Genomic DNA, 14275 nt, shown 5'->3' on the forward strand with positions numbered 1-14275 from the left:
ACTCAGGAAGAATGACTGTTGTGCCCCTGATATAGTTGTGCCCAACACTGCCCGTGGTGAAACCGTCCCCATTTAAAATTACAGTTTTTGGGTTGATTAGTTCATGATATTCTAGATACGTTAGTGTCTTTCAAGTGGCCCTCGTGCTGCCTTTCTGCAGAGAGCTGTGTCACCATGAATTAATATGGGTAACAAAGTTATTCAATTGTCCTACTTCTATTACATGCCACGTCATGAAGCGGTTCACATATCTCTGCGTTGCCGTTCGGAAACATCCGGAGACAGACCTTAGCATCAGTCACCTTCGCTAATCACTGGGAAGATTAATATTTCCACACCTATAAGAGACCTTGTGGGGAATGATCTAGCAAACCCGTAGGAAGCCGGAGTGGGGCAGGTGGGCTCACCTTCGATGGGTAGAAGGACGACGCGGGAGTGGTCGTAGGCGATGACGTTGGCGTAGCGGTTCTTGGGCTTGTTCACCTCCAGATTGGAGTGCTCCCAGGTGAACTGCTGCCCGGGATCGATGGACTGCGGGGAGAGGACACACGGGCAGTAAGCACACTGGTGCGCATCCATGTGGGGAACAGAGAGCAGCAGCACAGCGGAGGCGGACTCACGAGGGTGTAATTAAAAGCCCGTCGGTTCCTATTTAAAGTGCTCCCCGGCAACTCGCCGGCTGGCTTATTGCGATCATTGATGCGGGTAGCGAATAACGCCGATAAAAACATGAGTACAGGTGGCAGCTCTTCCCCGGAGGGGGGTTTGGGGGGGAGGCAAATATAGCTGATTGCACAGACGCTCGCATGACAGTGCGAGTGCGAGTGCTTTCGGAATATGAGAACGGCAGATAAAGCCGCAATCTCTATTCCTGAGGAAACGTGGCTTCGCATTACTGTCGTGGGCCCTCTATCACACTGAAGGACCCCCCCGAGGGTCACGGTCACCAGGGATGCAACCGCCTTGTGCGCGGAACAAAGGGCCATGCCGAAAGGTGAAACCGCACGCGGGCGGGAGAATTAAAGGAAAGCGGCTAAGCTGCCAGCTATTAGATAGACGCAGAAGACATAATATTTATCCACCCTGTGGCCTCTTTACCCTGTGCACCTCTTAACTGGCCAGACACTGTAACCTGCTTTCAAAGCACCTGCAGAGACCCGTACGAAGATACCCGTACAGTCAGGGATGACGAGTCCCACACGGTGTCCCCTATTGACCTGTATACGAGGAGCTTTTCGGTTTCTTCACCTTCACCGTTCTTCTGAACGTACGGTTATAACGTGAGGGACTCATCATAACGTGAGGGACGCTGGGAACAGAACACCGCCCTCCCCACTTGTCTATTTCTGACAGAAGCAGCTGTATATTTGTGTGAGAAAATCTGCCATATTATTAAAATAAATTAAAAAATAAAGAAGTTGCCCAACTCCTGTGTTACGAAGCACCACTTCTTGTTTGTCATTTCGCGTTCTCCATCAAAGCATGGATGGAGAGGAAGATGCACCAGCGAGCTCCTCCATTCCCGGCGGGCCGGCGTGCCCCCTGGCTCCCTCCCAGGCTCACCTCGTATTCCTGCGACAGCTTCAGGTTGTCATTGGCCTTTAGCATCTCCGTGTGCTCCCCTAGCTCGGCGATGGGGATGGGGGGGTGGCTCATCATGCCTGCTCGCCGGGCAGGTGGGTGCGGCATAAACAAACAGAAACAGCGATAGTTAGGGGAAGCTGGTGAGAAGCAAAACAGAGAGAGATAATGACTTTAAAAGATACAGCGAGAAGTGAAAACAAAAACAGGGAGGAGTGGGGAAAGTTTAGTGGCTGGGGTTGTGTCCATCAAACAGGGTACGTGGACGGTGACCAAAAACGACAGTTCACATGGCTGTGGGAAGCGGCGCCGGACTCAGCGAGCAGGCCAGGGCTCGAAATCCCCCCTCTATAACCCCCCTACACCCACACACAGCCGACAGCCTGCCACAAACAGACACTAAGGTGTGATGCAAAAGCCCCAGCACAATTACCGTCAAATTGTTTAGGGAGCAACAGCACTTCGTCACTTTCCAGAAACACAACAAGCCCCATCAACCTGTCATTGCATTTTTATTAATTTATTTATTTTTTGCTGGCAAGCTGTGATATAAACTCTGTATTTCCCTGTTTGAAAACAGTAATCATAACTCTTTTAAAAAGTACACATGTTCAATCATTTTAACATTAACCTGACAAAAAAAAAACAGTAAAAGCAAATCTTGCAAAATTATTCTTTCAGAAATTAGAATTAAACTTCTTTCAACACGAAATAAGTCTAACAGCTACCTATATTCAAAAAAAAAAAAAAGCCTTGACTTTCCGGAACGATTCAGTATAACACAATCTTTTAGTAGCTGGAAAATGATAAAGCTGCAGCCTCTCGGAAGTAAACCACCACCCATAAAGAGACTCTCCCTTCTCTACACAACCCAGGCTTTGCTCCTTGAGACTTTTCAACAGAATTACCTACAGGAATTCTCCCACTGCACAAAAGGAACCCAAGTCCTGTCATTTTAATCTGCCTAAGCGGCATTCTACTTCGCTCTGGCATTATAATAATCAATACTCACTCTCGTGAGTGAAAATCAGCACTTCCCAGCAAGGGTGCCATTAAGGAAGATTCTGAATGAGGCCCGAAATTACAAAGCATCCCAGCCTCATTACGTCTGATTTCTCCAGCCGCGGCCTGGGCTACGTGATTGTGAGGGGCGGGGCCAAAATCACTAGCTGGAAAGGAGGGGTGGGAGAGCAGAGATGGAGAGCCCTGGTCTGGGGGGCAGGTCAGTAAAAGAGTTTGGGGTGGGGGGGGGGGGGGGGGGCAGTGAGCTGCTCCGCTTTGGTCAGCCGAGGCCGATCATGCATTCACCGCCACTGCTACAGTTTCATGCATCAGTTCATGGGACACGAGAAATCAAACACCATTTCACTTCACCGACCAACTTGGACACCCCGTCCACAGTGAATGAGTGAATGTTCTGACAGCACATTGTGTCTGTGTGTGTGTGTGTGTGTGTGTGTGTGTGTGTGTGTGTGTGTGTGTGTGTGGGAGGGGTGGGGGGTCCCAGGGTCCACGACAAGCCCCCACCATGAAGAGGAAGGTCAGTGACGCAGGGGCACAAACATCTGACACCTGGCCAAAATCCTACAGTTAAATCCCACTTGTCTTTTATGGAGGCGCCCATCGCTTTCAATCAACGTTTTCCATGTGAATCAAGGAAAGGTTCACGAAAAGTACCAGCAAAATCGTAAACATTCATTATATATATATATATATATATATATATATATATACACACACGGCATATTTCAGCAAAAGGTACATAGATCTGAAATAAAAGCAAACAACACCATATTTAACCGTTTTCAAAATACAGTTTGTTCAGAGACCGAGCCACAGCGCTTTGCCAGAGCCGTAGACGTGAACCTGACCTAGACTGGCCGTCTCCTGTGTTCTGCAAGTTTGTTTTCTTGGACGTATTCTTATCACAAGTTCTGTCAAGTGGAATTAACATCACAAGACGGTTTAAAAAGTGCACTTTAGCAGCCAGATATAAAAGCGACACAGGATACCAAAAAAAAGACAAATATAGACCAAAAAAAACACATCATGTTCTAAATAACAGCCTCTCCCAAGGTCTCAGTTGGCTGAAGCAAAACACTGCAGTAGCTGAGATATTTGAACCTGTAACTGATAAGCTTTGCAAATAAAAAAAGCCATTTTTGAGTATTTTCCAAGTTGAGAAATTAAAAAAAACCCTGAAAATATATATTACCACTTGCAAAGACACTTTGGGAATCTGGGAATAATAAAATAAAAAGAAATATATTCATTCCTTCTTAAAGCTACAGTCATTGTTAACCGCTCACCTTCCAAACAGTAACCCAAGGTCCAGCCACTGGACAAGGGGGGGGGGGGGGGGGCGGGGGCAAGGGCACAGGGGGCCTGTTCCAGTCAGCACAGGGCCAAAGCCTGAGGTCCGTCCAATGGCACATGCACAGTCACACACAATACAGCCATTTCAGAGCCACCAATTGGCGTGACTGCACGTCTTTGGCTGTGCGACATGCGAACTGCACAAAGCTGCCCCCTAGGGCTGTGAAGCAGAAGTGCTGCCGACAATGATAATTCTGAAAACAGAATAATTTGAGGAAAGTGCTGTATATTGTCTATTGAATATTATGTATTGCAATATAATATCACTGGAAGGTCTGTTCCTGTATTCCAGTAACATTCACATCAGCCAATCTCTGAACTCGGAAAAGGCAGTTGCACCAGGAGGCGGTGAGCCACTGCATCAGGAGGCGGCGAGCCACTGCACCAGGAGGCGGCGAGCCACTGCACCAGGAGGCATTGAGCCACTGCACCAGGAGGCGGCGAGCCACTGCACCAGGAGGCGGCGAGCCACTGCACCAGGAGGCGGCGAGCCACTGCACCAGGAGGCGTTGAGCCACTGCACCAGGCTCCCTCATCTCTCTCTACATGACCTGGGGTAATTCGCACCCACAGTGTGAAATTCAAGACATAAGAGGAGTCACCGTCCTCTCCTTGGGACGACCTGGGGATGCCACTGCAGGCGGCCCCATCCTGGGCTCGTCACAGGGTCAGAGCAAGAGCGCTGATCCGTTGTTTGATAGAAACAGTCTATTGTTAATTGGTTTTGTTCATTATCTCTGCATTCAGATAAAAAACTTCATCAATTAGTGTTACGCAGGAGATGGGGCGGGTGGGGCGGGGGCTGTGTGTTTTGGGTTCATGGGGGTGTATTTGGGGAGGGGCATCCCCACGATGTCAGTGACTGCACAGGCTACACGGTGCAATTAGGGGCAGCTAGAAGCTGGTGAAAGCACAAATACCAAACAAAAATGCTTTACATAAAAGGAAATTAGTGTCGCTCTGGTAATACATTAAATAATTCAATGTATCAGAGGGTAATTCAGAACAGAGAGATGCTCAGCCCTAATGCAGAGGAATATATAGAAATATATATATATATATATATAAAAACACAAATGCAGGTAGTTAAGCACAAAGGGACTAACTTTCATAGTCAAAACCACCTTCGTTCAAAGGGCTGCTGAGACCAAAATCTGTAAAACAATAAAAAAAAAAAAAACAGCAGACTTAAAAAGGGGGAAAAAGTCTTTATAAGCACACAGGTAACATACCCAAAAATAAACATAAGAATTAAAGAAAAGCTAGCAGAAAAAAAACAGCCCAAGCACCTGACATATATTCTTTCTTGATTTTCAAAGCGTCAGACCTCTAGTAACAGGGAACATTAAGTGATTTACAGCGACTGCCACCACTGAATGCACCTTCACTATGTTACTCTGGCCTTCCGCTGGGGAGTGAATAGAAGTGGGGGCGCTTACGTAAGGGCTCAGGCCGCCCCGCCTGGCAGACGACCCCCTGTGCCAGCATCGGCAACCAGGAGCATCCATCGTTTGCACATAATTGAAACCTCTTCCCTCAAATGTGGGGCCTGACAGAGGTAATTGGACATGAGGGTCAGAAATCGATTTGAAGCGATGCAAAAGGCCGTCCGGACGAAAAGGAGGAGGGCCACGATTCACCTTTAATAAATCTAGAAAAATGGATGCAGTGATTCGCTGCTGTCCATCACCTGGGCCACAAAGAAAAGGCTCATCTGCATTATGTACGGCGATCCCGTCTGTATTGATGGCCCTGCTTTTCCCTAGAGTACAAAGCAATGGAAGGTTCCTTCCCAGCTCCCTGTCAGACAGTCCACATTTTTGCTTCCCTCCCAGCTCCCTGTCAGACAGTCCACATTTTTGCTCCCTCCTGTCTCCCTGTCAGACAGTCCACATTTTTGCTTCCCTCCCAGCTCCCTGTCAGACAGTCCACATTTTTGCTTCCCTCCCAGCTCCCTGTCAGACAGTCCACATTTTTGCTCCCTCCTGGCTCCCTGTCAGACAATCCACATTTTTGCTTCCCTCCCAGCTCCCTGTCAGACAGTCCACATTTTTGCTCCCTCCTGGCTCCCTGTCAGACAGTCCACATTTTTGCTTCCCTCCCAGCTCCCTGTCAGACAGTCCACATTTTGCTTCCCCCCAGCTCAAAACACTGCTCTAGGGAAAGGACACGTTAATCTCCAATAGATTCAGTCAAGTCTGCTGCTTCACACGCCCCCTGAGACCTGGGTGTCAGGATGTCACAGCACAGGGGACTCGCTGCCTGGGAGTTTGAAGTACAGCCTGTGAATGCCTGGTTCATGTAGCTACATTTATTATTTTACAAATGCAATTTATGAGCAGACACAAGAATACTGATTTTCTAAATTCAGCACCTTGAAGGAGGACAAAAAAATGATAAAAATATCTGAACTAGAAGTTACAAAAAATATTCACCAAAACAATGGAAAAAAACAAACAAAAACCAAAAACATAAAGAACACTGGCAGGAAGATTATATTTTTATTTCAGAATAAATAACCTAAACTTTGCAATATCAGAGATTTTATTACGTATTTTTTTAACGGAGCTGCAGAGAGTGAGCATGTGGTCGATACGGAGAAGAGCAGTAATGAAGGACCTGCTCATCCTCGTCCTTCCCTGAGCAGCCTCTGCTCTTAGCTTGAGAAGAAGCTTCTTCCTGTTCTGTCCGACGGAAGTGGCATAGGGCAGGCCGGCTCCCCGTAGTCATTAACCGGCACTCAGCTAATTCGCTCCATCGCTGTAATTGCTCGTTCCATTTGAGACATGAAGGTCTGGGCGGCCGCCAACACGGTCACGCCTGCCCGATGGCACGAGGCAGGAAATGGGCCTGATTTTACGACGCAAGAAAATTAGCCTGTGTTTGTTAATGCAGAGTATCCTCCCCTTCCTGTTACCCGTCTTCTTTTTCAAACCTCCTCGGGGGAGGTGGTGGATGTGGGTTGGGGTGGGGGATGGGGGGTGCTCGGTTGTGCGGGACCGTCTGCACGGGCTCTGCTTCCCGCATCTCTGACAGCGACATCTCATCCTGCCACGATCTACGCGAATCACACTTTAACTGTCTGTCGCCCAGAACGACCGCATCCTCATCACGGTTTCCCGGAGACCCGACTGCGAGCGGCAAACGAGCATCTCATTCCCGGGCCGTGCAGTCTGGGTTGTCATAGCCTGAAATCCTCGTAAATAGGAAATTACATTAAAATGGCCCATTCTTAATTAAAAAGGACGGGCGGATCAAATCCCGACAAGGCGACTGTAAACGGAGACACGCGGAATGCCTCCCTATTTCACTCTGACAATAACTAATTAAGGACAGGGAGGTGCAGAAATCCTCGTTCTAAGAGCGGCATTCGACACGGATGGGGCAAGGAGGCGGAGCTGGCAAGGGTGGCACTAGCAATCGGGAAACTCAGAAATGAAAGGTTCTGTGATGATTCGGGTCTCCGTGGAAGACTGACAGCCAGGACCGGGGCTGAGGGATACAGCCACCACGACGCAGGAGCCTCTGAACGATGGAATCGGAGAGGGGAGCAAAGACAACACGAGGAGGAGGAAAGACCCAGGGAGCCTGGGAGAGAAGAGACGTCACTTAGCTTTACTTCATTAGCCAGCTAGACTGAAGTTGAACCTGCGGCACAACAGAAACAATAGTGAAAGCATGAGCCAGATGCCTCAGGGGGGCTGGGGAAGGAAGGGGCGCTGGGAGGGTGAGGAGCTGGAGTCGGGCCAGCAGACACAGTGACACGGATGGGATTTTTAACGCGTGGTCGCGGGGCATCTTGCGCATTTACAGCACGTGCTGAAATTGGACGGCTGCTCCTCCAAGTGCACGGAAACATGGTGGTCTGAAGTAATGACCGCCATTAGCTAATGGAGATGTTACAAATGCTCAGTGCCCTGTTTAATTGCACCAAAATGTCCCTTTGAATCAAATTCTCCGAGTGAACAGATAATGGCATTGCGTGATTCAATGGGCCTATAGGAAATAAATGTTCAAAAAAAAAGGGAGGGGGGGAGTTGCAGGTAATTAATATGCAGGATGAGCGTGAGGTCTGAGCGCGGTTCCTCTTGGCTGCTGGAGAAGGATCCGTGGGACGAGGAGAGGCAAACAAGATGAAAATGTCATACTCGTTTTCTCGCAAACAAGACCTTGCTGCTGATAGCGTGGTCACATGATCGCACAGGTGATTTGCTAGATCGCTGCCCGTCTCCTGGGGCTGGCCGAGCTCTGATGCCCCCCACCCCTTCCTGCACTGTCAAGGGAAAGGAGATCCTTTGATGGGATGGGCCAGTGGGGCGCCATGGAGACCGATCGGCAAGACTAGGGAGCGTAACGTGGCCGGAACCACTGGGCCCAGACGAACGGGCGCCGGGGTCGGATGGGCGTGACGAAAGGATGTCAGCCAGGGTGGACAAATGGGGGGGGGGGCATGAAGACAGAATTACAGGCTCAATGGGGGCTGGCATGTCAGGGCTGCGCGAGCGAGGACCACAGTGAGCGCTCAGGGGTCATCATGGAAACAAAAACTCTCTGAGAATATGCACAAAAGGCAAAGGGTGACATCTGCACTGATTTAAGAAAATGGTTTGCTAATGAAATACTGGTAAATGGTGGAAAACCCATGATGGGCAGAGAATTGCATCCCCCTCATGGGTCTCGCTCACGGTCACGGTCACTGTGGCGCTGAGGTGTCGTCCGGCTGCTCACCCGAGGGAACAGAGGACTCCCCCACACGCCACGACAGAGAAGAGCGCCCCCATGAGGATGAGCGGCAAACGGCGAGCCGAGGCGAAACGTGCCTGGGGTTTGGAAGTTGATGCGTCTCATCTCCACGGGGTCAGTAGGGTGGTGTGCAATAATCTCAGCGTTGTTCAGCAGACATTTGGTACGTGGTTCTGAGTCCTTCCGTTTGCTGCTTGGTGGCGAGAAAAAAAACATTAAGTGTTAACCTTTAAATGTCACAAACATGACAACAGAGAAGGTTCCGACGAAGGGAATCAAACACGGCGGGCTCTCGAAACACGCACAAAGCGCGAGACAAGACAAGGCTACACAGGGCCAGGTGTTTGCACCGCTCTGACATTTCTCAATGAGCTTCTGAATGATCAAAAACAGAAAGCAAGAAAAAAAACATTTTCCCTGACCGCTGGATTCCGCTGTCTTTGTAGAACATGGGCGAACGCGATAAAATACAGTGAGCCTTACCTGTCAGGTTTGCTGCTTCCAAAGACAGCAGTGGAATAAATACAGAAATGGAGAAAAAGGACAAAGAGGGAAACGGAAATCAATACAGAGCGTTTAAATTCAAAAGGGAAGCAGATAAACAGCGTGGATAGATGATATGATGGTGGGGGGGGGGGGGGGCGGGAGCTTTTGTGTTGGTCCATAGGGACACCGAATGATCCAGGCAGAGCTAGACTGGCAGGGGGGGGGGGGGGGGCAGGAGCAAGGGCAGGTCAAGGAAACCTGATCGGCTACGGAGATGCCTGGCGTCAGAGATGTGAGGGGGGTTCCTCCTCCCAGCTGCCCAATGCAAGCGGTCTGCTTACACCAAGGTCACATGGTCAAGGGGACAACAGGAGGCTAGGGAGTAGCTACCCAAATGGTACAAATTATCCCGTCAATGGTGATCCGTCACATGGCGTTTATACCCAATATTCCTCACTCGAAATGCATGTCACATTGTTGCTATTAATACGACATACCCATGGTTGGTTCCTTGGACGCTAGATTCATAAACTGTCCATCAACAGTTCAATGCAGAACAAAAGGATCCCCCCCGGGAATAAATTTTGAACTCACTTCTTATATAGCAGAATGGCGATGACGATGCAGATGATAAAGACTACGGCCAGCACAGGCCCCACCACCCAAATAAGGCCGTCTCCGCCCTCGATGGGCTGTGGGTCTATGTCCGGTGCGACTGCCGACTCCGTGAAGGGGCTGGCCACGAACATCTTCTACAAGGCCAAACAAATGCTCCAGGTGAGCCAGAGCGAACATTGGGATGAAAGGAGAACATGGCGTGCCCTTCGTCAGCGGGAGCCAACAGCGGGCAGCTGACTGCCGACTCACTAACCCCGGACGTCGTGTTTAGCTCCGCGAGCAGGAAGAAGACGTACTCCTGCCCGGGCTCCAGGAGCCGGTTCTCATAGCCGCTGTACTCCATCTGGTCGCCCAAGGTGAAGAAGGAGGGCAGGCTGGCAGGCCTGAAGCAGGCAGCAATGTATGGCTTGTGGGGGTCGGCATGCCGGCGCTGCCGCGTGACCCGCGTGCTGCGTTTCTGACCGTCTCTGAACAGCTGGCCGGATGAGATGGAGGCAGAAACAGAGAACAAAAATGTGGTTTTTACTTTGACTGTCTATCACAGGCCTCGCCCACCCTGTCAAATGTTTGGCCCTCCTCAGGAAGAACGGAATGGTACAACTTAATATATCTGGTCGATCTGCTAGCATCCCCTCCAAGCTCCTGCTTGGCAAATTTACTGCTGATCCCCCCAGATAATCCTGTGGCCCATCCAACAATCCAACACTGGAGCCAAGCCTGGTATATAGACACCTATATTCAGGCTTTCTCTAATTCATTTTTCAAATAATTTTACCTACATGTCACAGAAACCTTAGATACTGAGTCAATTTTTTTATATATATTAAATGAATATGGGTTAACCACTACTCTAAATAACTCCAGAGGGAGAAAAAAATATCCATGGAAGACAAATACCCACCTACTGTATAATGACAATGAAAGTAAGACCTCATTGCATAAGTGTTCAGAGCTGAACACAGAAAAAGTCCTTTCTAAAAGCTCACCACTCCGCTCTAGAAGAAGCTGTTAGTTGCTCTAAAGAGCGAGGATGGGACATCTCCAAATGCATACCTCGTCTAGGTCCATCTCTTCAGGGCTCTTCAAGTGTGGAGGAAACCCCCTAAACTTCTTCAGAGGCACCACCACCACGTAGATGTACCTGTATGCACAGCACATGGTCTCGAAGGAGCCTCAACGCTGTCCCCTCATTTCACAAAGACCAAAACCTCTGTTTGACTGTCTTGACCAATACTGACCAATCACAATTTTCCTGGCTTGCCTTGGGCAAACACCTGACAATTACGACCATCGATTAGAAACCAGTGAAGAGGAAAGCTGGCCTGTAAAGCCACAGTAATGAAAGTAGAGGTCTGAGCAGGTGTTGATGTAGGCGCATGAGATGGAGGCCTTGGCTCACCTGATCGAGTCACGTATCTCGAGTGGGGGAAAGATAATGGTGAGACTGGCATCAGTGTCGCGGTTGTGGTCGAGCTCCGGCTTGCGGACCGATATGGAGGGGGCGGTCTTGGCATGGATGCGGTGCCGCAGGCCGCCCATGTTGCCCTCTGGGCTGGTGATCTTGAAGTCGTAGGTAGTGTTGGGCCGCAGGCCGGTGATCTGCGCCTTCCTCAGCCGGGCGTCCACTTCCAGCTTCCTTGTCTTGGCGTCGGCGTCCATCTTGTATTCCACCTAGAAAGGGTGGTACAAACGAGCCGGACACAGGCAACTAAGCAAGCTGCAAAGAAGATGGAAGATGGCTCCTCCATGCCGAGAAGCTTGCCAGGTGAGAAGAAAACATAAAGGAGGAAAACAAAAACAAGATAATTCTTTGTGGCGTCTTCAGATCTTAGTATCAAAGCCCCTAACACATGAACATGGTGCACTGAGGTACATAGAGTCCTTCCAGGACCTTGGCACTCACCGTGAATCGGTACACGCTGCGTGTCTCCGGAAATTCCCAGGTCAGCAGTACCGTTGTCTTAGTCGCCATCTTCACCGAGAAATTTTTTGGGACGCCTGTCAGGAGAAAAGGAGGTAGAGAGAAAAAGAAAAGCAGCTCGATGAATCCCACCGGGAAAAAGAGGCAGCTGGGAAAGAGGAGAGAGGGGCTGTTAGCGTCGAGCGGCGGGGGGGCCCGATCCCTGGGGGTCCCTCTGCAGTGAGCTGGGAGTGGTGGTTGCTGTGAGGGGGGCAACTGCAGCCAGTTAAGACACAGAGGACATGACCGCCGGACATGGACTGATGGAGCACACAGCTGCCCACCGCCCCACCCTTTCTGGCAGTGCCCACCTTTGTCTTACTGCATTGTTCTCATCTGAATCCAAATTGGACACACAGGTTACACCAGAGCTCAGGTAGGGGTGCGCTAGCCTGAGCTTGGATGGGCACGACCATCGGGGATGGTGCGGGGGGGCGCACAGACAGGAAACGAGCATGCCTACAGTCGTCAGGAGTGCCTGTCGGGGAATGCCATGCCGTCATGAGGTAGGTAGTGGGGGTGAGCAGGGGTGGGAGGTATTTAAATTAAATCCAAAATAAAATAAATAAAATCAACTGAACTGAGAAGTAGGGTGTGACAAATTCAGAGCGCCTACCTTGGCATTGGGGAGTGTGTGAGGCTGCGTTAAGTGAGTGTGCTGCCGGGGACTGGACCACGTGTGTCTGACACCTGAACACTTACCTCCCGACGTGACCAGGGGCCGCCCGTGTTAACGAGCTTTTACTGACTGAGGTCTGACTGACTGTTACCTTTAGGTTAGTGCAGTTAGTGTCTCCCGCATACAGTGCTGCTGTTGTTTGTTGTTGCATTTTTCGTGGAGGTTTTGGTGGCGGTTAGTTCGGTTTGGTTTCATAAATTTTTTTCTCCCCCTAGGGAAAGAAACAAGGAATCCCTACCTGTCTCGAAGGCCACCGTACGATACTGGACCGTGGGGCTGTAGGGCCCTGGACCTACACTGGTGTGCGCACGGATTTTCACGTCGTACGCTGTGATGGGCTGGAGGCCACTGAGCGTGTAGCTAGACTCGCTGGCTGGGAGAGTCAGTTCACGGGGGACACTGGAGGTGCCCGCCTCCTTGAAGGCCACAGTGTACTCGGTGATGACGCCGTTGCGCTCCGCCAGCACTGGGGGAAGCCAGAAGAACTGAACCGAGCAGCAGGTGACGTTGGAGCCCTCTGAGATCTGGGGGTAGCCTTTGGGGACCTCCTCCGGGATGGTCAGTTCCCTCAGGGCCTCCTCACCAAAGCCGGAGCGACCCTTAGCGGACAGCCGGAAGACGTAGCTGGCACCCCGGTGCACGTTATCCATAATGTACTCCTGCTCCTGAGACGTGAACTCCAGTGTAGCCAGAGGGCTCACATCCTTGCGTCCAAACTGCAGCCGGTAGCCCTGCACCTCTGAGCCGAGGGTGCCCACTTTTGGTGGCTGCCATCGCACCACCGCCATATTCCCCATCCCTTGACTGACTGACAGGGAGGGCTGGCCGGGGACTGCATCCATGGGGGGGGGAGGGACAAAGAGACAAGAGAGAACAGAAGAAAAACCACAGGGGTTAAGAAGGTTTTTCTTTTTACTGCATACAGGTCAGTTTCTAGCAGCTCTTGGACACCATGTGGCTGGATGGGGGCCTTTTGCTTGACAGCTCGGGCCGTGCCAGGACCTCCAGCGATACTCCATTGCAGTACCCAGAGTGTGAACCTCGCCATAGGCACCATCACTGCGTGGACTGCTTGGAGGACAGCAGCTCCTGTTATCCTTAGCGTCGATAACAGGACTTCGAACATCTACACCCATCGGTTTACACCCCTCTACTGAAAAGATTGGCGCAGCTGCAACAAAGCCTTAAAAAAGATAAGAAAAAAAGGCAGGCTGCCTAATCTGTGCCGACGATGCTTTGTGGTACTGCTTAAAAAATATTACCACCAGGGAGAGTGCGGACAGCAGAGGACAGCGCTTACCTTGCCTGAAGGCAAAGAGACCGATCAAGGTGACAGGGAGAAGAATCCGCCATCTCCCAAAACACACTGACAGAACAACCTCTCCCAGTTATTCCCACACCAGTTGTCTCTACCACTAATTACAAGGCCAGAGGCACGTTTAGCACCAGATGTGGAATAAAGGACTGGTGCTGAATGCACGGTTACAGGCTGAGGGATGGTCTGGGGCTCTCGGCCGGACGTCGGCCATTTCCCAGCTGCTTGATAATTATCTTTATGCAACCTCCCAGTCCGGTGCAGCAAAGGTGATGACACCATAGTGTCACAAATAACCTAGCAATAACGCAGCACTACATCCACCCACATGGATCACGTTCTTATATATAAACAGGAGGATGGTTGCTCTCTGCTCTTTATAACCACTCCCAAAAATGCTCCACAGCACTTTCTACTGGACTAATATATAGGCGATCGAGAGAAGGCACTGGCTGACATTGGAGGACAAATTTAATTGAAATGGCTCCCCACACACCTAATTTAGCTGCATGGAAAA

General features: G+C 50.3%; 1 protein-coding gene across 22 annotated transcripts in view; it reads right to left on the reverse strand.

The window, feature by feature from the left end:
* Nucleotides 1–14275, reverse strand: part of LOC111858790 (receptor-type tyrosine-protein phosphatase S-like) — a 141911-nt gene that overhangs the window by 17235 nt on the left and 110401 nt on the right. For 4 of the 22 annotated variants that reach the window (XM_072704169.1, XM_072704160.1, XM_072704161.1 and 1 more), the window contains 11 exons: nucleotides 12682–13275; nucleotides 11708–11802; nucleotides 11204–11475; nucleotides 10858–10945; nucleotides 10058–10279; nucleotides 9781–9938; nucleotides 9184–9198; nucleotides 8778–8893; nucleotides 5064–5111; nucleotides 1564–1661; nucleotides 408–531 (listed from right to left, as the gene is read on the reverse strand). In XM_072704169.1, the coding sequence (XP_072560270.1) occupies nucleotides 408–531; nucleotides 1564–1661; nucleotides 5064–5111; nucleotides 8778–8893; nucleotides 9184–9198; nucleotides 9781–9938; nucleotides 10058–10279; nucleotides 10858–10945; nucleotides 11204–11475; nucleotides 11708–11802; nucleotides 12682–13275 (1830 nt within the window). The remainder of the gene's footprint in view (nucleotides 1–407; nucleotides 532–1563; nucleotides 1662–5063; nucleotides 5112–8777; nucleotides 8894–9183; nucleotides 9199–9780; nucleotides 9939–10057; nucleotides 10280–10857; nucleotides 10946–11203; nucleotides 11476–11707; nucleotides 11803–12681; nucleotides 13276–14275) is intronic. The other 18 variants (XM_072704166.1, XM_072704177.1, XM_072704172.1 and 15 more) reach the window with 15 other exon arrangements.

This window comes from Paramormyrops kingsleyae, chromosome 21, assembly GCF_048594095.1.
Source record: "Paramormyrops kingsleyae isolate MSU_618 chromosome 21, PKINGS_0.4, whole genome shotgun sequence".
NCBI lineage: Eukaryota > Metazoa > Chordata > Actinopteri > Osteoglossiformes > Mormyridae > Paramormyrops > Paramormyrops kingsleyae.